The sequence below is a fragment of the Anomaloglossus baeobatrachus genome, chromosome 9 (genome assembly GCF_048569485.1).
Source record: "Anomaloglossus baeobatrachus isolate aAnoBae1 chromosome 9, aAnoBae1.hap1, whole genome shotgun sequence".
Taxonomy (NCBI): domain Eukaryota; kingdom Metazoa; phylum Chordata; class Amphibia; order Anura; family Aromobatidae; genus Anomaloglossus; species Anomaloglossus baeobatrachus.
In genome coordinates this window covers 228,122,869-228,146,722 of record NC_134361.1, presented here as the reverse complement: position 1 = coordinate 228,146,722, position 23,854 = coordinate 228,122,869, and the positions used below count along the sequence as shown (strand labels likewise).

The 23,854-nt window shown below is 51.8% G+C and overlaps 1 protein-coding gene across 3 annotated transcripts in view; it reads right to left on the bottom strand.

Moving 5' to 3' along the window:
* The window catches only part of ODF2 (outer dense fiber of sperm tails 2), a 79,487-nt gene that overhangs the window by 10,299 nt on the left and 45,334 nt on the right, over nucleotides 1–23,854 (bottom strand). For 2 of the 3 annotated variants that reach the window (XM_075324694.1, XM_075324696.1), the window contains exons 9-14: nucleotides 22,680–22,751; nucleotides 22,480–22,596; nucleotides 21,769–21,878; nucleotides 19,756–19,891; nucleotides 19,362–19,472; nucleotides 19,082–19,186 (exon numbers count right to left, since the gene is read on the bottom strand). In XM_075324694.1, coding sequence (XP_075180809.1) covers nucleotides 19,082–19,186; nucleotides 19,362–19,472; nucleotides 19,756–19,891; nucleotides 21,769–21,878; nucleotides 22,480–22,596; nucleotides 22,680–22,751 — 651 coding nt within the window. Of the gene's footprint in view, nucleotides 1–19,081; nucleotides 19,187–19,361; nucleotides 19,473–19,755; nucleotides 19,892–21,768; nucleotides 21,879–22,002; nucleotides 22,189–22,479; nucleotides 22,597–22,679; nucleotides 22,752–23,854 lie in introns of all 3 variants that reach the window. The other variant, XM_075324697.1, reaches the window with a different exon arrangement.

The window sequence follows — 23,854 nt, the reverse complement described above, 5'->3', positions numbered from 1 at the left end:
ATGGAGGAATCCGGATCAGATGCAAACAGTAGCAAGTCATCTGCATACAGAGACAAACGTTCATCTCCCTTACGGTGTCTCACTCCCCGGTAAATTGGGTTCGCCCGAATGCGCACCGCCAGCGGTTCCATGGCAAGGGCGAACAGGAGAGGGGACATCCCTGTCTGGTTCCTCTCCCCAAAGGGAAAGTTTCCGACACCCCGCCACCCACCTGAATGTTAGCAGATGGAGCTTTATATATAATCTCAATCCATCTAATGAATTCGTTGCCGAAACCAAATGCCCGCAGCACCTCCAGCAGGTATGGCCATTCTATAGAGTCGAAGGCTTTGGCCGCATCCAGGGAGACCAGAGCCCAATCCTCTAACTTGATGCCCATCTGTAAGACCACCTGCGCCCTCCTCAGATTATCCGAGGTACTCCTACCCGGAATGAATCCCGACTGATCCTCATGTACTATAGAGGAGATCACTTTATTGAGTCTAGTTGCTAGAATTTTGGTAAGAATTTTGTAATCAGAGTTCAACAAAGAGATCGGTCTGTACAAGCCACAATCCAATGGATCCTTATCTGGTTTCAATAGTAGGACGATGGTTGCCTCATAAAAGGAATCAGGCAACCGTCCCCTGCGGAACGAAGCCTCAACCGTCTCCAGGAGGGCTGGAGCCAGCTCCCCCCGATATTTGTCAAAAATTTCAATCGGGAGTCCGTCTGGCCCAGACGCTTTACCCCTATTGAGGGCTCCCATCGCCTCCACTATCTCCTCCATACTAATGGGCTCATCCAGGGCTGATCTCTGGGCCAAAGTCCAGATCTCGTAAGTACTCGGCAATCTCCTCCCTTGACACGGTCAGCCTGGACTCATACAGGTTCCTATAGAAGTCCAGGAACACCTCCAGAATACCATTGACGGAAGTGATTGATTCGCCACTAGGGTCTCTGATCTTAAGGACCGCAGGTGAGCTATTGGATTGGTGCACCAGGAACGCTAGTAAGCTACTGGATTGGTTCCCTTGTTCAAAATACCTCTGGTTCGTGAAGAATACATGTAGCCTTATCTTGCAAGTACAGCAGATATTTCCTCCCAGCCTGAAGCCATTGAGATCTGTTTTCCTCAGAAGGGTCCGAGGTAAATCTATGTTCGAGCACTCTATTTTGGGTGGCCAGTTCCTCCTCCTCTCTGGCCGCCTGTTTCTTGATATAAGAGATAGAGGAGTGACAGCATCCCCTCAAATACGCCTTGAGCGCGTCCCAATAGGCCGAGTGATTCTCCTCCACGGAGTTCATTTCCGTGTATGCCCTGAGCTGATCAGGAATCCTATCATTGGTACCAAAGAGTGACAGCCACCAAGGGTTAATCTTCCGTGACATTTTACGAGATTTACATCCTTCCCATTTAATGCCTACAAATACCGGGGAGTGATCTGATACTGATCTGGGTAGATGACACACCGATTGTATATGGGCACAGACTCTTTCATTTCCACAAATGTAATCAATTCTAGACAATGAGTTTTTCCCTGGGGTATAACATGTATATTCTCTCAGTACTGGGATGAAAAACCGCCACATGTCGCACCATCCCACCTCCTGGAGGAATGCACTCAGTCTAGTTTGTATCGTGGGGGAGATCGGGACCTGTCGGGTGTTGAATCTTTCCAGTCCTGGGCTATTGATCAAGTTGAAGTCCCCCATGCAGAGCACTAAGGCTTGTGGGAATTGTGAGGCAAACTTAGCCGCCTCATACAGATCGAGATTCCCATCGCAGGGGGGATGTATATGGCTAAGATCACTATCATAACCCCATCAATATGAGCCTGGATAAACACATACCTCCCATCAGTAGCCTTTATAATCTTACCCGGGTCCCACCGCAGAGCTTTGTGGATTAGTACCGATACTCCCCTAGAATATGAGGAATGAACAGAGGGAGCTGACCATTGAACCCAAGGCTTCTGGAGCACTCTCGTGGTCTCCAACAATAAATGGGTCTCCTGTAAACATACAATCTGAGCTTTGGATCTTTTGATATGGGTGAATACTGCCGCCCGTTTCCTGGATGTGCCCAGTCCCCGAACATTCCATGTCATCAAGCCTAAAGCCATTGAGAGATGCCACTTGCTAAATTGCTAGAAAAATATCAAAAACTTAACCTACAGTAGAACTGGGGTAAACGTACCCTTAAATACAAACTATCGGCTGCACTCACACAGCCGAAAGAACTGGTCCAGTAGTGCGACCAGGAGAGATTTTCCCTAGCAACGACTAGGGTGAACCAACGTGGCTAGATGGTGTACTTGGTACGGGGGTGTCCTCAAACAAGGACTGGAGCGTCTCCTGCAGTCCAATAATATGAATTACCCTGCAGCATAGCCTTTAATCGTGCATAAGTGAAAGGGCCAAGAATAGATGGGGATAAAAGTAAGAGAGAAAAAAGAAGAGGGTAGAAAAAGAGGGGGAGGAGAGAAGAGGAGGGAAGAGGGGGAAAAAAAAAGGAGGGGGGAGGAGAGAAGAGGAGGGAAAAAAAAAAAGGGGGGGGGGGGGGAGGAGAGAAGAGGAGGGAAAAAAAAAGGGGGGGGGGAGGGGGAAGAAGGAGAAAGGGGTAGGGGAGAGAAAGAGGGGAGAAATTGAAATAAGGGATAGAGGAGGGGGGCGAGAGAGAGAGAGAATCTAGAGATATGAGGAGGAGAAAAAGTGACTGAGGGCAAACTGGGAGGAACTGGGGGGAAAGAGAGGAAGGGTGAAGAGAAGAGCAGGGGGAGACTGAAGGTAGAAGGAGAGTAAGAGAACAAGAAGGGAGTAGGGGGGTGAGATGAAAGGGGATGAGGAATTAAGCTGATAAGGGGGGGAGGGGGAGTGTGAAGGAAATAAGAGAAGAGTTTGCAGGTAACCTTAGGCTATAAGTTATTATGACATATGGTAACCTTAGAAACTTAGTATAGCTCTAAAAAACAAAATTCAGCATTATGAACTTAAGTGCGTTGCCAAATGCTGCGAGCCCAGAGTAAAGTCCCAATTTGGATCCAAAAAATACAGGATAAAACAAGATTGCATGAAAGAGTTCAGGGTGCCGCAACAGCGGTCTGGCCCATGTCCTGTCTGATGTAAACTCGATCCGGTCCCATCAGCGACGAGTAATCCGAAGCTCAAACTGGGCTAAACCATGATCACGGGGAACGCAGGACCCGTCACATTCAAAGGTGCGACCCCAAGCTACCCACTCTCGAGGAGGGCCCAACCTGGAAACCAGCTCAATGGAAGACCAATAATAGGCGCATCCGGAAACTCACATGCCTCCGGGGGGGTCACAAGCGCACCAGCGCATCCCGATGAGTTCATCATCTTCTCAACGAACTGGAACCAGAAGATCAGGACGTGAACGCAATTGCGATCCCGCGCCCCGCTCCACTCACATGCCAGGAGGGATGAAACAAACAAAAATATTTCGTGCCTTCAGTGTCAAGGGACGCCGAGTACCTGCGTAGGATGATCCTAAAACGATCACAACAGCGATTTCAGACACGACGTCCCAAGGATTAGAATCGCATTACCGACCTCACTCCAAAGAAGATGAAATAAGTGAGTCAGAACCGCGACGCCATCGCAACAGCGACCCTCCAGGCCTCGCCCGTGACTGTAACGCATCAGCGCTTCCTCTTCAGTGTGCTGATCCAATCATCCGCCTCCGCAGGAGAAGTAAAGAACAGGGATCGCTCTTGATGAACCACTCTGAGCCGGGCTGGGAAGATCATGGAGTAAGAGATTTGGTGCTCTCTAAGGCGTTTTTTCACCTGAATGAAGGAAGCCCTCGTTTTCTGGAGAGACGCCGAGAAGTCCGGGAAGATCAGTATGGGAGCGTTGTTGTGTAAGATCGGGCCCTTGCGTCGCGCCGCACCAAGGATCGCATCTCTATCCCTGCTGCTCAGCAGTCGGGCCAGGAGGGGTCTAGGCTGCGATCCTGGGGGAGGAGGCCTGGCCGGCACCCGGTGGGCCCTTTCTATAGCGAAGGCCGCTGACAGCGTCGCATCAGGGAAAGTTTCGGAGAGCCATGCTTCCATGAACTTACATGGGTCGCTCCCTTCCGCCCTCTCCGGCATCCCTAGGATTCTTAAATTATTGCGACGCAGGCGGTTTTCCAGATCATCAGCCCTTTGCGCCCAGTTGTTTGCCGCGCTTTCCAGAGAGGCCAGTCTGCCTGGCGTCGCTCTTGCGTCGTCCTCCAGCGTGGAGATCCGCTGCTCCGTCTCCTTTACCCGCTCTCTCAGGTTTTGCAGATCCAGCCGGAGGAGACCCACATCGATCTTCACCTCCTCGATTTTACCTGTCAACGACACTTTTGAATCCTCGATCGCTGCAAGTAATTGCGAAGTAACTTGCTGTAAGGTCAGCTCCTGCGATCCCTTGGATCCGGCCGCCATGCTCTCCTCCTCCTCACTGGTTTCCCGCTCTGCCTGCTTGCCGGCGCCCTCTTGCTGGGAGTCTCGGGCAAACTTCTTCAGCTTCTCAGCCGCCGCAGCACCAATTTCGGCAGGATTAATAGTATATATCAGCGTTGGACTGCGGAGCTGCTCTCAGAGGCGACCGCTCATGCTGCCCGCTGGCCGCGCCCCCCGCTTCCTCGGTATTCTTACCATCCCCGGTTACGAGATTTAGGAATGTAGTGTAGCATTAATATCTTCATGAATGTGAAGATCTGGGAATCTGTAAATGTCACCTCCTCCTTGGCTTCTGTGTCCACCAATGATATATCCAGATGGTTCTCTTAAAGGGGTTGTCCACTACTTTTACATTGATGGCCTGTCCTTAGGATGGGTCATCAATGTCTGATCGGCCGGGGTCTGACACCCGGCACCCCCCACCAATCAGCTGATCTCGGTGCCGGTGGCAGCGGGCAGATAGAAATGCTCAGTTCCGGAGCTGCTCCGTCTTCTTATAGATACTGATTAGAATGGGAGTCGGATGTGTAGTACCCGGCCGCGGCCACTATCAGAAGACGGAGCAGCTCCGGGACTGAGCACCTCTGGCTGCCTGCTGCTGCCGCTTCCGGGACCGAGAACAGCTGATCGGCGGAGGGTCAGACCCCGGCTGATCAGACATTGATGACTTATCCTAAGGAAAGGCCATCAATGTAAAAGTAGTGGACAACCCCTTTAAAGATGCCCATACATCTTATAGAACAGTTAGCTGATCCGTCAACATGGCCAACTGGATGTGTAAGGAGACTTTATGGTGAAAGCAATGTCTCTGTATAAGCTTCACACATCAGTGTATCACAGGCCGCGATTTATGCCTATGCGGCCGGGTTGTGAATTGTGGACTGTGACACAATGATGTGTGAACGCGGCTTAACGGTACAGAGCGATCGGCCGTGCCCCTGCCCTGGCGGGCCAATCTGCCCCGGCACCCATGTGAGGCTTGTAGCCAACGCACTGCACATATAGCGTACACATGCCAGAAGACATCCAATTATCAGGTAGGTACAAAATATGAAGCGTTACTTAAAGGGGATGTTCATGTATTATCAAAACAACATGGCTGAAATGTTACTTAAAGGGGATGTTCAGAATTAGGAAAACATTAGTGAAATGTTACTTAAAAGGGGTTGTTTAGGATTAGGAAAACATGGCTGAAATGTTACTTAAAGGGGATGTTCAGGATTAGAAAAACATGGCTGAAATGCTATTTAAAGGGGATGTTCAGGATTAGGAAAACGTGGCTGAAATGCTATTTAAAGGGGATGTTCAGGATTAGGAAAACAGGGCTGAAATGTTACTTAAAGGGGATGTTCAGGATTAGAAAGAAGGGAATTTTGTTACCGTAAATTCCTTTTCTTCTAGCTCCAATTGGGAGACCCAGACGATTGGGTGTATAGCTACTGCCTCCGGAGGCCACACAAAGTATTACACTAAAAAGTGTAAGGCCCCTCCCCTTCTGCATATACACCCCCCGTGGATCACGGGCTGCTTCAGTTTTAGTGCTAAAGCAAGAAGGAGGAAAGCCAATAACTGGTTAAACAATTCAATCCGAAGGAACATCGGAGAACTGAAACCATTCAACATGAACAACATGTGTACCCGAACAACCAAAAAAATCCCGAAGGAACAGGGGCGGGTGCTGGGTCTCCCAATTGGAGCTAGAAGAAAAGGAATTTACGGTAAGTAACAAAATTCCCTTCTTCTTCGGCGCTCCATTGGGAGACCCAGACGATTGGGACGTCCAAAAGCAGTCCCTGGGTGGGTAAAGAAATACCTCAAGTTTGGACTGTAAAAACAGCCCTTCCCTACATGGAGGCAACCGCCGCCTGCAGGACTCTTCTACTTAGGCTGGCATCCGCCTAAGCGTAGGCATGCACCTGATAACGCTTGGTGAAGGTGTGCAGACTCGCCCAGGTAGCCGCCTGGCACACCTGCTGAGCCGTAGCCTGGTGCCGTAATGTCCAGGACGCACCCACGGCTCTGGTAGAATGGGCCTTCAGCCCTGATGGAACCGGAAGCCCAGCAGAACGGTAGGCTTCAAGAATTGGTTCCTTGATCCATCGAGCCAGGGTGGATTTGGAAGCCTGCGACCCTTTGCGCTGACCAGCGACAAGTACAAAGGGTGCATCCGAGCGGCGCAGGGGCGCCGTGCGGGAAATGTAGATTCTGAGCGCTCTCATCAGATCCAACAAATACAAATCCAATTCATATCGATGAACTGGATGAGGACAAAAGGAAGGTAAGGAGATATCCTGACTGAGATGAAAAGGGGGATACCACCTTAGGGAGAAACCCCGGAATCAGGCGCAGCACTACCTTGTCTTGGTGAAACACCAAGAAGGGAGCTTTGGATGACCGCGCTGCGAGCTCGGACACTCTCTGAAGAGACGTGACCGCTACCAAAAAGGCCACTTTCTGTGAAAGTCGAGAAAGTGAAACATCCCTCAGAGGCTCAAAGGGCGGCTCCTGGAGAGCAATTAGTACCCTGTTCAGATCCCATGGATCTAACGGCCTCTTGTACGGAGGGACAATGTGACCAACCCCCTGCAGGAACGTGCGTACCTGAGGAAGTCGCCCTATGCGCTTCTGAAAGAATACAGACAGCGCTGGGACTCGTCCGTTAAGGGAGCCGAGCGACAAACCTTTTCCCAAACCAGATTGCAGGAAGGAAGGAAAAGTAGGCAATGCAAATGTCCAGGGAGACACTCCCTGAGCAGAGCACTAAGATAAGAATATCTTCCACGTCTTGTGGTGGATCTCGGCAGACGTCGGCTTCCTAGCCCGTCTCATGGTGACAATGACGTCTTGAGATAATCCTGAAGACGCTAGGATCCAGGACTCAATGGCCACCAGTCAGGTTCAGGGCTGTAGAATCCAGATGGAAAAAACGGCCCTTGGGACAGTAAGTCTGGCCGGTCTGGTAGTGCCCACGGTTGGCCGACCGTGAGATGCCACAGATGCAGGTACCACGACCTCCTCGGCCAGTCTGGGGCGACGAGGATGGCGCGGCGGCAATCGGAGCTGATCTTGCGTAGCCCTCTGGGCAACAGTGTCAGAGGGGGAAACACATAGGGTAGCTGGAACTGCGACCAATCCTGAACTAAGGCGCCTGCCGCCAGAGCTCTTTGATCGTGAGACCGCGCCATGAAAATCGGGCCCTTGTTGTTGTGCCGAGACGCCATTAGGTCGACGTCCGGCCTCCCCCAGCGGCTACAGATTTCTTGAGACCCGTCCGGGTGCAGAGACCATTCCCCTGCGTCCATGCCCTGGCGACTGAGGAAGTCTGCTTCCCAGTTTTCTACGCCCGGGATGTGAACTGCGGATATGGTGTATGCTCTGTCTTCCACCCACATCAGAATCCGCCGGACTTCCTGGGAGGCTTGCCGACTGCGTGTTCCGCCTTGGTGGTTGATGTATGCCACCGCTGCGAAGTTGTCCGACTGAATTCGGATCTGTTTGCCTTCCAGCCTCTGCTGGAAGGCTTGCAGGGCAAGATTCCCTGCCCAGATTTCCAGAACATTGATCTGAAGGGTGGACTCCTCTGAAGAGAGTCCTTGCCCGTCTGAGAAAGGGGTACGTTCCTGTCTAGGGACGTTGACTTCCCATCCCATTGGCGAAGAATGTCCTATAGAAGTGGACGCAGATGAAACTGCGCGAAAAGGACTGCCTCTGCATGAGGCGTCTTAAGGGGTGTGACTGGCCTTGAAGGAGAGACTGCACCCCCGTCTGTAGTGAACGCTGTATGTCCAGCGGGAGCTGCACTATCGCTGAGAGAGTGTGAAGCTCCATGCCAAGATATGTCAGCGATTGGGTCGGTGTCAGATTTAACTTTGAAAAGTTTATGATCCACCCGAAACTCTGGAGAGTCTCCAGCGCCACGTTCAGGCTGTGTTGGCATGCCTCTTGAGAGGGTGCCTTGACAAGTAGATCGTCCAAGTAAGGGATCACAGAGTGACCCTGAGAGTGCAGGACTACTCCCACTGCTGCCATGAACTTGTGAAAAGCCGTGGGGCTGTCGCCAGACCGAAGGGCAGGGCTACGAACTGAAGATGCTCGTCTTCAATAACGAATCGTAGCCAACACCGGTGCTCTGGAGCAATCGGCACGTGGAGATAAGCATCCTGATGTCTATTGACGCTAGGAAATCTCCTTGAGATATGGAGGCAATGACGGAGCGGAGGGATTCCATCCGGAACCGCCTGGTTTTCACGTGCTTGTTGAGCAGGTTTAGGTCCAAAACGGAACGGAAGAGCCGTCGTTTTTTGGTACCACAACCAGATTGGAGTAAAAACCGTATCTTGTTCCTGAGGAGGAACAGGGATTACCACTCCTTCTGCCTGCAGAAGAGCATCGGCTCGGTCAGGAGGTGAGGGAGTTCTGAAAATCTAGTCGGAGGACGAGAACAGAACTCTATCCTGTACACGTGAGACAAAATGTCTCTCACCCACCGGTCTTTGACCTGTGGCAGCTAAATGTCGCCAAAGCGGGAGAGTCTGCCACCGACCGCGGATGCGGAGAGAGAGAGCTGAACGTCATGAGGAAACCGCCTTGGTAGTGGTTCCTCCGGCTGACTTCCTTGGGCGTGATTGAGCCTGCCAGGAATCTGCGCCTCTCTGAGCTTTTTGAGTCCTTTTGGACGAGGACAATTGGTACCTGCCCGAGCCTGGGAAGGACCGAAACCTCGACTGTCCCTTCCTCTGTTGGGTGTTGTTTGATCTGGGCTGGTGTAAGGAAGAGTCCTTACCCTTGGACTGTTTAATGATTTCATCCAATCGCTCACCAAACAGTCTGTCACCAGATAACGGCAAACTGGTTAAGCACTTTTTTGGAAGCAGAATCTGCTTTCCATTCCCTCAACCACAAGGCTCTGCGTAAAACCACGGAGTTGGCGGACGCCACTGACGTACGGCTCGTAGAGTGCAGGACAGCATTAATAGCGTAAGTCGCAATGCAGACATTGCGAGGTTAAGGACGCCATCTGCGGCACAGATGTACATGTGACAGTGTCCACGTGCGCAAGACCAGCTGAAAAAGCTTGGAATGCCCATACGGCTGCGAATGCCGGAGCAACCGACACGCCGATAGCTTCATAGACAGAATTCAACCAGAGGACCATCTGTCTGTCAACGGCATCTTTAAGTGAAGTCCCATCTTCCACTGCAACTATGGATCTAGCCGCAAGCCTGGAGATAGGGGAATCCACCTTTGGACACTGGGTCCAGCGCTTGACCACGTCAGGGAGAAAAAAGGATAACGTGTATCCTTAATACGATTGGAGAACGCTTATCTGGATAAGTGTGGTGTTTCCGGATTGCTTCTCTGAAGTCAGCGTGGCCAGAAAAGTACTCAATATACGCTTGAGATACTGAAAAGGGATTTCTCCTGCTGTGAAGCTGACTCCTCCACCAGAGGAGCTGAGGGAGAAATATCCAACATTCCCTTGATGGACGCTAGAAGATCATTCACTATGGCGTCACCATCCGGAGTATCCGGATTGAGAGCGGTCTCAGGAGCAGAGTCCTGATCAGCTACGTCTGCCTCGTCATACAGAGAGTCCTCCTGCTGGGACCCTAACCAGTGATGAAGCCGAGCGCCGCTCCCAGCGAGCTCGCTTAGACTGTCTGAGACTGTCGTCCGTGTCAGAGCCTGCGCCCTGGGATGCATGGGACCCCCCCGGAGCACTGATTTGTTCCAAATGAGGGCGTATCAACATTGCCTATGGTCCGTCTGGACTGCAAAGTCTCTAAGATGTTAGTCACAGTCACAGACCTATCAGCCGAAACTGCAACTCCGTCCCTGTCCCTGGACAGGGTTCACAGGTGGTTCCTTTAGCCACCTCTAGCAGAGACCCCGGCTGACCAAGTGCTACAGGGGAGCATTGCACACAACGGGGGTCAGTGGAACCTGCCGTGTGGAACAGTATCACATGCAGTACAAGCAGCTTAGAAAGCCTGTGCCTTGGCACCCTTTCTTTTTTGCTGCTGTTGTCTAGCCATCTAGAAGCATATAGCCAAGAATAGCGACCGTACAGTGCAATGTATAGCATACAAGCAGAAAGTACAAATGAACACTTCAGCACATGCAATACAAGCAGCATAGAAAGCCTGTGCCTTAGCACCCTTGCTTATTTGCTGCTGTTGTCCAGCCATCTAGGAGTATATAGCCAAGAATAGTGACCGTACAGTGCAGTGTATAGCATACAAGCAGAAAGTACAAATGAACACTTCAGCACATGCAATACAAGCAGCCTAGAAAGCCTGTGCCTTAGCACCCTTGCTTTTTGCTGCTGTTGTCTAGCCATCTAGGCATAAAGTACAAATGGCATTAGTGGGGTCAGCACTTCAGGTGCTGCTTACCGCCCGCACAAAGGCGGGTGTGTGGTCGCCCGAATCCTGTGACTGGTTGCCCAGAGCTTGTCTCCCTTCTCCAGCCCAGACTGCGTGCAGGAATGGCTGCCGGCGTCTTGTGAAGAGGGGCGGGCCGTGGGCGTGCCCCAGACAAGAGCGGGAAACTGGCGTCCCACTGTGTCCAGTGAAGGGGGCTGGAGAATGCAAAGCAGACTCCAGCTCTCGGCGCTGACTGTCTGTACAGCGTCCCGCCTCTCCCCTGACTGGCAGGGCTGGAGGCGGGAACGAAGCGAAAACTAGGCCGCAAAGCCGGGGACTCGAGTAATAAGCGCGGCCGTCCTATGTGCACGGCCAGCGCGGAAGTCCCCGGCGCACCACAAGTCCCAGCCGCGCCACCGTGTAAAACACCCCGCAGCGGCCGGCGCGGCAGTTTCTAACACATAAATTCACTCAGCTAAGCTGCAGTGAATAATAGCACAAGCGCTCCGCGCTGTTGTCCCCGGCGCACTAGCACTCCCAGCAATGCTGGTGTGTGTGTGCGCGATGTGTACGGGGACACAGAGTACCTTAATGTCGCAGGGCCCTGTCCCTGACGATACCCAGCTCCATATCCAGCAGGTTCTCTGGGTCTGTGGATGGAGCCCGGTCTCAGTGCCTGGAGACCGGTAAGATCCCACTTCACCCAGAGCCCTGAGGGGGGATGGGGAAGGAAAACAGCATGTGGGCTCCAGCCTCCGTACCCGCAATGGGTACCTCAACCTTAACAAACACCGCCGACAAAAGTGGGGTGAGAAGGGAGCATGCTGGGGGCCCCATATGGGCCCACTTTTCTTCCATCCGACATAGTCAGCAGCTGCTGCTGACTAAAAACAGTGGAGCTATGCGTGGATGTCTGACCTCCTTCGCACAAAGCATGAAAACTGAAGCAGCCCGTGATCCACGGGGGGTGTATATGCAGAAGGGGAGGGGCCTTACACTTTTTAGTGTAATGCTTTGTGTGGCCTCCGGAGGCAGTAGCTATACACCCAATCGTCTGGGTCTCCCAATGGAGCGCCGAAGAAAACAGGGCTGAAATGTTACTTAAAGGGGATGTTCAGGATTAGGAAAACAGGGCTGAAATGTTACTTAAAGGGGATGTTCAGGATTAGGAAAACAGGGCTGAAATGCTATTTAAAGGGGATGTTCAGGATTAGGAAAACATGGTTGAAATGCTATTTAAAGGGGATGTTCAGGATTAGGAAAACAGGGCTGAAATGTTACTTAAAGGGGATGTTCAGGATTAGGAAAACATGGCTGAAATGTTACTTAAAGGGGATGTTCAGGATTAGAAAAACATGGCTGAAATGTTACTTAAAGGGGATGTTCAGGATTAGAAAAACAGGGCTGAAATGTTACTTAAAGGGGATGTTCAGGATTAGGAAAACAGGGCTGAAATGTTACTTAAAGGGGATGTTCAGGATTAGGAAAACAGGGCTGAAATGCTATTTAAAGGGGATGTTCAGGATTAGGAAAACATGGTTGAAATGCTATTTAAAGGGGATGTTCAGGATTAGGAAAACATGGCTGAAGTGTTACTTAAAGGGGTTGTTCAGGATTAAGAAAACATGGCTGAAATGTTACTTAAAAGGGGTTGTTCAGGATTATCAAAACATGGCTGAAATGTTACTTAAGAAGGGAATTTTGTTACTTACCGTAAATTCCTTTTCTTCTAGCTCTTATTGGGAGACCCAGACAATTGGGTGTATAGCTACTGCCTCCGGAGGCCACACAAAGTATTACACTAAAAAGTGTAAGGCCCCTCCCCTTCTGGCTATACACCCCCCGTGGAATCACGGGTTCTCCAGTTTTAGTGCCAAAGCAAGAAGGAGGAAAGCCAATAACTGGTTTAAACAAATTAACTCCGAATAACATCGGAGAACTGACAAACCGTTCAACATGAACAACATGTGTACCCGCAAACAAAACCAAAAATCCCGAAGGACAACAGGGCGGGTGCTGGGTCTCCCAATAAGAGCTAGAAGAAAAGGAATTTACGGTAAGTAACAAAATTCCCTTCTTCTTCAGCGCTCTATTGGGAGACCCAGACAATTGGGACGTTCAAAAGCTGTCCCTGGGTGGGTAAAGAAAAACCTCTTGTCAGAGCTGCAAGACAGCGCCCCCCTACTGGGAAGCCACCGCCGCCTGCAGGACTCTTCTACCTAGGCTGGCATCCGCCGAAGCATAGGTATGCACCTGATAATGTTTGGTGAAAGTGTGCAGACTGGACCAGGTAGCTGCCTGGCACACCTGTTGAGCCGTAGCCTGGTGGCGTAATGCCCAGGACGCACCCACGGCTCTGGTTGAATGGGCCTTCAGCCCTGATGGAACCGGAAGTCCAGCCGAACGGTAGGCTTCCAGAATTGGTTCTTTGATCCATCGAGCCAGGGTGGCTTTAGAAGCCTGCAATCCCTTGCGCGGACCAGCAACAAGGACAAAAAGTGCCTCGGAGCGGCGCAAGGGCGCCGTGCGGGAGATGTAGATTCTGATTGCTCTGACCAGATCTAACAAATGCAAATCCTTTTCATACCGGTAAACCGGATGAGGACAGAAAGAAGGTAAGCAAATGTCCTGATTTAGATGGAAATCAGATACTACTTTAGGAAGAAATTCTGGAGTGGGGCGCAAAACCACCTTGTCCTGGTGGACCACCAGGAAAGGAGCCTTGGATGACAGTGCTGCCAGCTCAGACACTCTCCGAAGAGACGTGATCGCCACTAGAAACACCACTTTCTGTGACAGGCGAGAAAAGGAAACCTCTTTCAAAGGCTCGAAAGGCGGCTTCTGTAGAGCAACTAGTACCCTATTCAGATCCCATGGATCTAACGGCCGCCTGTACGGGGGTACAATATGACAAACCCCCTGTAGAAACGTGCGCACCTTAGACAGACGCGCCAGATGCTTCTGAAAAAAACACTGATAGTGCCGAGACTTGCCCTTTAAGTGAGCCAAGCGACAAGCCTTTTTCTAACCCCGATTGTAGGAAGGAAAGAAGAGTAGGCAATGCAAATGGCCAGGGAGACACTCCCTGAGCAGAGCACCATGAAAAGAAAATCTTCCACGTCCTGTGGTAGATCTTGGCAGACGTGGGCTTCCTAGCCTGCCTCATGGTAGCAACAACTCCTTGAGACAATCCTGCACACGCTAGGATCCAGGACTCAATGGCCACACAGTCAGGTTCAGGGCAGCAGAATTCTGATGGAAAAACGGCCCTTGGGACAGTAAGTCTGGCCGGTCTGGAAGTGACCACGGTCGGCCGACCGTGAGATGCCACAGATCCGGGTACCACGATCTCCTCGGCCAGTCTGGGGCGACGAGTATGACGCGGGTGCAATCGGATCTGATCTTGCGCAACACTCTGGGCAAGAGTGCCAGAGGCGGGAATACATATGGGAGTCGGAACTGCGACCAATCTTGGACCAAGGCGTCTGCCGCCAGAGCCCTTTGATCGCGCGACCGCGCCATGAATGCCGGGACCTTGTGGTTGTGCCGAGACGCCATGAGGTCGACGTCCGGCACCCCCCACCGGCGACAGATTTCCTGAAACACGTCCGGGTGAAGGGACCATTCCCCTGCGTCTATCCCTTGGCGACTGAGGAAGTCTGCTTCCCAGTTTTCTACGCCCGGGATGTGTACCGCGGATATGGTGGATGCTGTGTCCTCCACCCACGTCAGAATCCGCCTGACTTCCTGGAAGGCTTGCCGACTGCGCGTCCCTCCTTGGTGGTTGATGTATGCCACCGCTGTGGAGTTGTCCGACTGGATTCGGATCTGCCTTCCTTCCAGCCACTGCTGGAAGGCTAGAAGTGCCAGATACACTGCTCTGATCTCCAGAACATTGATCTGCAGGGTGGACTCTTGCTGAGTCCACGTCCCCTGAGCCCTGTGGTGGAGAAAGACTGCTCCCCACCCTGACAGACTCGCGTCTGTCGTGACCACTGCCCAGGATGGAGGTAGGAAGGATCTTCCCTGTGACAATGAGTTGGGCAGAAGCCACCATTGCAGAGAGTCCTTGGCCGCCTGAGAAAGGGAGACTTCTCTGTCCAGGGATGTCGACTTCCCGTCCCATTGGCGAAGAATGTCCCATTGAAGAGGACGCAGATGAAACTGCGCAAAGGGAACTGCTTCCATGGCTGCCACCATCTTCCCTAGGAAGTGCATGAGGCGCCTCAAGGAGTGCGACTGGCCCTGAAGAAGCGACCGCACCCCTATCTGTAGTGACCTCTGCTTGGTCAGCGGAAGCTTCACTATCGCTGATAGAGTATGGAACTCCATGCCAAGAAACGTTAGAGACTGAGTTGGTGACAGATTTGACTTTGCAAAGTTGATGATCCACCCGAAAGACTGGAGAGTCTCCAGCGTAACATTCAGGCTGAGTTGGCATGCCTCCTGAGAAGGTGCCTTGACAAGTAGATCGTCCAGATAAGGGATCACGGAGTGTCCCTGGGAGTGCAAGACTGCTACCACTGCCGCCATGACTTTGGTGAAAACCCGTGGGGCTGTCGCCAGACCGAATGGCAGAGCTACGAACTGAAGATGTTCGTCTCCTATTACCAAACGTAGAAAACGTTGGTGCTCTGTAGCAATTGGTACGTGGAGATACGCATCCTTGATGTCTATTGATGCCAGAAAATCTCCTTGAGACATTGACGCAATGACAGACCGGAGGGATTCCATCCGGAACCTCCTGGCGTTCACATGCTTGTTGAGCCTTTTTAGGTCCAGAACAGGACGGAAGGAGCCGTCCTTTTTTGGAACCACAAAGAGATTGGAGTAAAACCCTCGCCCTCGTTCCTGAGGGGGGACAGGGATTACCACTCCTTCTGCTCTTAGTGAGCTCACCGCCTGCAGAAGGGCATCCGCTCGGTCGGGATGTGGGGAGGTTCTGAAGAACCGAGGTGGAGGACGGGAACTGAACTCGATTCTGTACCCGCGCGACAAAATGTCTGTCACCCACCGGTCTTTGACCAGTGACAGCCAAATGCCGCAAAAACGGGAAAGCCTGCCACCGACCGAGGATGCGGAGGGAGGCGGCTGAAAGTCATGATGAAGCCGCTTTGGAAACGGTTCCTCCGTTTGCTTTCTTGGGTCGTGAGTGAGCCCGCCATGAATCAGAGCTCCTTTGTTCTTTCTGCGTCCCTTTGAATGAGGAAAATTGGGCCTTGCCTGAGCCTCGAAAGGGCCGAGACCTCGGCTGCCACTTTTTCTGCTGAGGTTTGTTTGATCTGGGCTGGGGTAAGGACGAGTCTTTACCCTTGGACTGTTTGATGATTTCAGCGAGCTGCTCGCCAAACAGTCTATCTCCAGATAATGGCAAGTTGGTTAAACATTTTTTGGAACTAGCGTCTGCTTTCCAGTCCTTTAACCACAAGGCTCTGCGCAACACTACGGAGTTGGCGGACGCCAACGACGTACGGCTCGTAGATTCCAGAACCGCGTTGATAGCGTAGGTCGCAAACGCAGACATTTGTGAGGTTAGGGTCGACACCTTTGGCACTGCTGGCTGCATGACAGCCTCTACCTGTGCCAACCCAGCTGAAATAGCTTGGAGTGCCCACACGGCCGCGAATGCAGGGGCAAACGACGCGCCGATAGTTTCATAGATAGACTTCAACCAAAGGTCCATCTGTCTGTCGTTGGCGTCTTTAAGTGAAGCGCCATCCTCTACCGCGACTATAGATTTTGCCGCAAGCTTGGCAATAGGGGGATCCACTTTTGGACACTGGGTCCAGCGTTTGATCACGTCAGGGGAAAATGGATAACGTGTATCCCTAGCGCGTCTGGAAAAACGCTTGTATGGCTGAGCGTGGTGTTTCTGGATAGATTCTCTGAAGTCAGAGTGGTCTAAAAAGGCACTCAATTTACGCTTGGGATACAAGAAATGGAATTTCTCCTGCTGTGCAGCAGCTTCCTCTGCTGAGGGAGCTGGGGGAGAAATATCCAACGCACTATTGATGGCCGAAATAAGGTCATTGACCATAGCGTCACCATCAGGGGTATCCAAATTGAGAGTGGTCTCATGGTCCGAAACCTGACCACTTTCTTCAGTCTCATCATAGAGAGACTCATCCCTGTGAGACCCTGAACAATGTGATGATGTGGAGGGTCTGTCTAAGCGAGCTTGCTTGGGCTGGCTGGGGCCGTCATCTGAGTCAGAGCCATCAGCCTGTGATACATGAGAGCCCCTTGAAGTACAGACTCGCTCCAATTGAGGGGGACCAGGGGGCAAGGACACAGCCGTGTCCGGAGCCTGAGTAATTGGCCTGGTTTGCAAGGCCTCAAGGATTTTTGTCATAGTGACAGCCATCTGACCAGCCAAAACTGCAAAATCTGTCCCTGTTACTGGGGCAGGACTTACAGGCGTCTCTGCCTGGGTTACTACTGCCACCTCCGGCTGACGAAGCGTTACAGGCACGGAACATTGCACACAATGGTGGTCAGTGGAGCCTGCCGGTAGATCAGTCCCACAAACAGTACAGACAGTGTACACAGCCCGCGCCTTGGGACCCTTGCGTTTTGTGGAGGACATGTTGCTGTCTCCTCAGCGCAATATGGGGTCTATAGCCAAGAAGCGCCCTACAGTGCAAATATATATACAATATCTATATGGCACCAGAAGAAAGTACACAAATAGAATCACTGTGGCACAAGAGGGGCTTTCAGCCTGCTTACCGCCCGCCTCAGAGCGGGTGTGTGGCCGCCAGACGCCCTGTCTGAGTCTCCCAGAGCCTGCCTGCCTGTCCCCAGCCGGACCGCATGAATAATGGCTGCCGGCGTCCTGTGAGGAAGAGGGGCGGCTCTGGGCGTTCCTAAACGAAGAGCGGGAAAGCGTGCTCTCACTGTGCCTCGTGAGGGGGCTGGAGCATGTAAATCAAGCTCCAGCCCCCGGCGCTGGCCATTGCACAGCGTCTCTCCTCCGCCCTGATTGACAGGGCGGAGGCGGGAACGAAGCGGCGCTAGGCCGCAAAAGCCGGGAAGTAAAGTTAGGAGCGCCGCCGCCGTAAAAGCGCGGTCGGCGCTCTGTCCCCGGCGCCCTGCATGTCGCAGTTGCGCCCCGCCGCCGGAGCGGTCGGCGCTAGTTCCCAAACACATAACCCGTCACCCAGCCATAACTAAGGTGACACAACCCCATTGCTTATGTCCCCGGCGCACTATAACGCCCAGCAAGTCTGGAGCGTTCTGTGCCTGCCGGGGACACCGAGTACCTGACAGATGCAGGGCCATGTCCCTGACTGTACCAATGCTCGACATCCATCAGGTTCGTTCTGGGTCTGTGGATGGAGCCCGGCCTCAGGGCTTTGTGGCCGGAAGGATCCCACTTCCACAGAGCCCTCCAGGGGGATGTGGAAGGAAAAACAGCATGTGGGGCTCCAGCCTCTGTACCAGCAATAGGTACCTCAACCTTTCAAGCACCATCTGGTGAGAAGGGAGCATGCTGGGGGCGCTATATGTGCCCACTTTTCTTCCATCCGAGTAGTTAGCAGCTACTGCTGACTACACACCGTGGAGCTATGCGTGGATGTATGACCTCCTTCACACACAAAGCTAAAACTGGAGAACCCGTGATTCCACGGGGGGTGTATAGCCAGAAGGGGAGGGGCCTTACACTTTTTAGTGTAATACTTTGTGTGGCCTCCGGAGGCAGTAGCTATACACCCAATTGTCTGGGTCTCCCAATAGAGCGCTGAAGAAAGGGGATGTTCAGGATTAGGAAAACATGGCTGCCTTTCTCCAACCAATAAAACCAATCAAAACTAGGGTTGCATGCGGTACCACGGCTCTGCACCATTCACTTGATAAGGCGGCGAGCTGAAATACCTGACACGGCCTGTATACAGGGGTGGCGCTGTTAGTGGAAGAAAGAGGCCATGTTTTGTTTGAAAACCGTGCTTCACTCACCCCTTCCGGGTCCAGCCCCGTCCGCTATATGCTCCCAGTATCTGTTATTGTCTGCAGCGGTGACATCATGTCAATGGCGCTGCAGCCAATCGGTGAGCTCAGCGGCTCTGCCCTTGTTAAAGGCACGAGTTGCGGTGGTGGTGACTCCATGCTGGACCCCCCAGGAGTAAAGCATCATTTTGGGTTTTTTTTGCAGCAGTGGGATAGGGGTCTTCTAAACCCAGAAAAACCCCTTTAAAGTGCATGATGCAGAGCTGCAGTACCACACCCAACCTGTAGATGGAAGGGGGCGCTGTTTTTAGAGAATGACGCCATGTTGTCCACCTGCTCCAGCTCCACGCTCATGTCCTCCTTCATGGTGGTCTTCTCCAGGTCCGCTCTCTCCAGCTGGACGCACATCTGATCGGCCTCCTGACGAGTTTTCTTCATCTATAGGAGAGAAAATGAAAATTAGTGGGGTCTGTGCGGACCGCTCGTGGGTGGTTATCCAGCTTTCCCAGGCTCCTGAGTGGAGACCTCAGATCGTCCATGTTATTATACGTGGTGGTGGTTGGTATATTAGGGACTTGTTCACTCCTGGTAGGTAAACCCGGGGGGCACCAACCTGATCCTTGTAGGTGTCCACCAGACCCTCGTACTGCCGCAGGGAACTCTTCAGCTGCTGTACCTCACTGTGAGCCAGCGTCAGCTTCTCCTCCACCGTGACCAGCTGTGCCTAGAGGGGTAACACAGCCACTACCATCATAAAATTAAAAAAGGACTCACATGCTCAGCACTCCCCAGAGGCAGCCATCATGGTGAGACACCAAAAGACAGAACGTTCTGGTCTCCTTGTGAGAAAAGGAGCAGCGTCTTAGTAGTATAGAGGAGAAGATGCTTTCAGCAGGGATAGCAAGAAAGGGATGCCAGAAGGAGAAGGAGACTGATTTTGCTTATAGCCTGCAGATGCAAATCAATGGATGAAAAGATTGACACAATTTCCCCTTCTAGTAACGGACCTTAAGCTTCTCATGCTCCAGGCGGAGGCTAGTGTTCTCTGCTGTCTGCTGGTGTAGCCTGTCTAGCACAGATTCTCTATCGGATCGTGCCTTCTCGTCGCCGTGCTGCTTTTCTTCTAACATTTGGCTCATGCGTCTGTGAACACAAGACAAGATCAGATCCGATGTAATCAGATTCAATCCTCATTTAAAGTGTACGTCCATATTCAAAACCAAAACCGATCGTACTGCAGGAAACGTTATTCCGCAGCACCGACGGCTACAGTCTGTGCTGTACTAAGCTAGTCTGTGTCCTGCTCGTCAGCCATCGTTGGTACATGAGCAAGAGTCATAGGATATTACAGCTCTGAAGCAGAGAGCACCAAGCTGGATGCTGCCTAGCTTAGCACAGCACAGACTCGAATGGTCGGTGCTGTGGAATAACCGCACACACCTCTACAAGCGTGACTTGGAAGAACCATTGTTATGCAGGTCCAGGCAATTTAATGGTTCTCCTAAGTCACTCCAGTAGAGAGGTGTTTGCGGTTACTCCACAGCACCGACCACTCAAGACTGTGCTGCACTAAGCTAGGCAGAATCCCGCTTGTTGCTCTTAGCACCTGGCTTCAGAGCTGTAAGGCCCCATGTCTCTCGCTCATGTACCAAAGATGGCTGATGAGCAGGACACGGACTAGTTTAGTGCAGCACAGACTTGAGGGGTCGGTGCTGCGGAATAAGAGCAAACACCTCTACTGGAGTGACTTAGAAGAACCAATAAACTGCCTGGTCCTGCATAATAATGGTTCTTCTAAGTTCCCCAAGTAGAGAGGTGTTTTCTGTTATTCCGCAGCACCGACCACTCAAGTCTGTGCTGCACTAAACTTGTCCATGTTCTGCTTGTCCGCCATCTTCAGCACATGAGCGAGAGTCATAGGACCTTACAGCTCTGAAGCCGGGATTCTGAGAGTGAATTAGAAGAACCATTATCAAGCAGGAGCAGACAGTTGAATGGTTCTTCTCAGTCATTCTAGTAGAGGTGTTTGCTGTTATTCCGCAGCACCAACCCCTCAAGTGTGTGCTGCACTAAAGAATTCAATGTCCTGCTCGTCAGCCATCTTCAGCAAACGAGTGAGAGTCATAGGACCTTACAGCTCTGAAGCCAGAAGCTAAGAGCAATAAGCAGGATGCTGCCTAGATTAGTGCAGCACAGATCGAGTGGTCGGTGCTGCGGAATAACAGCAAATCCAATAAACTGCCTGGTCCTGCATTATAATGGTTCTTCTAAGTTACCCAAGTAGAGAGGTGTTCTCTGTTATTCCGCAGCACCGACCACTCAAGTCTGTGCTGCACTAAACTTGTCCATGTTCTGCTTGTCAGCCATCTTCAGCACATGAGCAAGAGTCATAGGACCTTACAGCTCTGAAGCCGGAAGCTAAGAGCAACAAGCGGGATGCTGCCTAGTTTAGTGCAGCACAGACTTGAGTAGTTTGTGCTGTGGAATAAGAGCAAACACCTCTATGAGAGTGAATTATAAGAACCATTATCAAGCAGGAGCAGACAGTTGAACAACCATCTTCTCAGTCATTCTAGTAGAGGTGTTTGCTGTTATTCCGCAGCACTGACCACTCGAGTCTGTGCTGCACTAAACTAGTCCATGTCCTGCTCGTCAGCCATCTTCACCACACGAGCGAGAGTCATAGGACCTTACAGCTCTGAAGCCGGGAGCTAAAAGCAACAAGCAGGATGCTGCCTAGTTTAGTGTAGCACAGACTTGAGTGGTCGGTGCTGCGGAATAACAACAAACACCTCTACTTGATTGACTTAGACAAACCATTAAACTGCCAGGTCCTGCATGATAATGGTTCTTCTAACTCACTCTCGTAGAGGTGTTTGCTGGTATTCCGCAGCACTGACCCCTGAAGTCTGTGCTTCACTAAAATAGTCGATGTCCTGCTCGTTGGTATGAACATCTGGTCTTCGTTAACAACGTTGCCTATGCTTGCATGCTATATACATATATAGTGCCTATCTCACTCATTCAGCAGGGCGATGTCGGACTCCATCTGACTCCTCTCTTTCGTCAGCGAGTTATAGCGGCTCTTCAAGGTGTCAATACTTGATAGAGCTGAAGAGAGCTCGGCGTCCTGGCATAAGGTGGAAAAAAAATGGTGGCATTGAGCTCATGCAACCTACAAAGACTAGGACCATGACGGGCGTCCCAGCACCTGGGTCTCGCCCGTTCACACAGTTCCGGTGACGGGTACTCGCCTTTGCCAGGAGCTGAGTATTTAGCAGCTGCACCGTCTCCTCACTCTTCTCTGCCCGATGTTTCTGGGCACGAGCAGATTTCTTCAGACCCTCCTTGTCGGAGTCAAGCTTGTGCCGGAGCTCGTTGAGTTGGGCCGTCAACCGTTCAAGTTCTTCCTTATGTCGGAGTTCATTGTGCTCCATGTTCTGAACCCAAAAGACTGGTTAAAGGGACACTCCGGGCTGGGTCAACTATAATTGTTAGATCGGAGTCCCAGAATTGGGCACCTGTGTCCCTATTCTGTGGCCCCTAATGGTTTCAGTCACGACAGAACCAATGGAGAACCATCGGTCCCCTTTTCGGTGAAGGTTCCAGATGTAGGACCACAGCAATCCAACAATTATCCCTTATCCCTTTAAGTGGGTTATATGCCACCCCCTTTTACTGAATTGTATTCCGGATACCCAAATAGGGCAAATACGGGGTCGTCTCCTTACCCTCATCTGGACGGACAGCCGATTGTTCTCGGCCTCCCGGCTCCGCAGCTGCCCCTGTAAATGAGCTCTCGTTGCTTCTATAGACTTGGTGAATTCGGTCGACGTCTTACATAAATCCTATGGATCAAGGAGAATTAAAATTAGGAACCGTCCCGATCCCCTCGCCCCCACCCATAGACGTAAGGGACCGGTCCTCAAACCTTCTCCGTCTTCAGCTGTATCCGGAGATCTTCCAGCTCTTTCTCTCTCTCGTGGAGTCTCAGCTGCAGATGCTAAAAAGAGCAAAGGAGATTAGGGGGGTCTCGGTGGACAGAAGAGGGTCTTGTCTGGTGCTCGGTAGAATTCGGACAGGGTGTTTATTCTCCATCTATGGCAGCAGATGTATCCTAAAGGCTCACCCCTTTTCATGGACTGACATACTTATTCATTAGAGTCCATATGTATGGAGTGGGGCAGGTGTCTGCTGTGTTATACAGCCAGCGCTTGCCTCTAACAGCAGAAACCGGAGCTAGGTCTGATCACTGCTGTTATCAGGTCCCAATGCCCATCTGTATCAATACCCATCAGCCCTGATATGGCAGCCCTGTGCCTGATGATCATACATATGTATGGAGCGGGGTAGGTGTCTGCCGTGTTATACAGCCAGCGCTTGCCTCTAACAGCAGAGACCGGAGCTAAGTCTGATCGCTGCTGTTATCAGGTGACAATGTCTATGTGTATCAATACCTATCAGCCCTGACATGGCAGCCCTGTGCCTGATGATCATACACATGTATGGAGCGGGGCAGGTGTCTTCTGTGTTATACAACAAGTGCCTGCTTCTCACAGTCACAGCAGAAACCGGAGCTAGTCCTAATCACTGCCAATGCCCATGTGTATCGGTGCCTAACAGCCCTGACATGGCGGCCCTGGGCCTGATGATTATATATATGTATGGAGTGGGGCAGGTGTCTTCTGTGTTATACAGCCAGTGCCTGCTTCTCACAGCAGAGACCGGAGCTAGGTCTGATCGCTGCTGTTATCAGGTGACAATGCCCATGTGTATCAATACCCATCAGCCCTGACATGGCAGCCGTGTGCCTGCTGCTTATACATATTTATGGAGCAGGGCAGGTGTCTGCTGTGTTATGCAGCCAGCGCCTGCCTCTAACAGCAGAGACTGGAGCTAGTTCTGATCGCTGCCAATGCCCGTGTGTATCAGTGCCCAACAGCCCTGACATGGCAGCCCTGGGCCTGATGATTACATATATGTATGAAGCCGATGGGTGTCTGCCATGTTAACAGCCAGCGCCTGCCTCTACCTGCAGAGAACGGAGCTAGATCTGATTGCTACTGTTAGTTAGGTGACAATGACCATGTGTGTCGGTGCCCATCA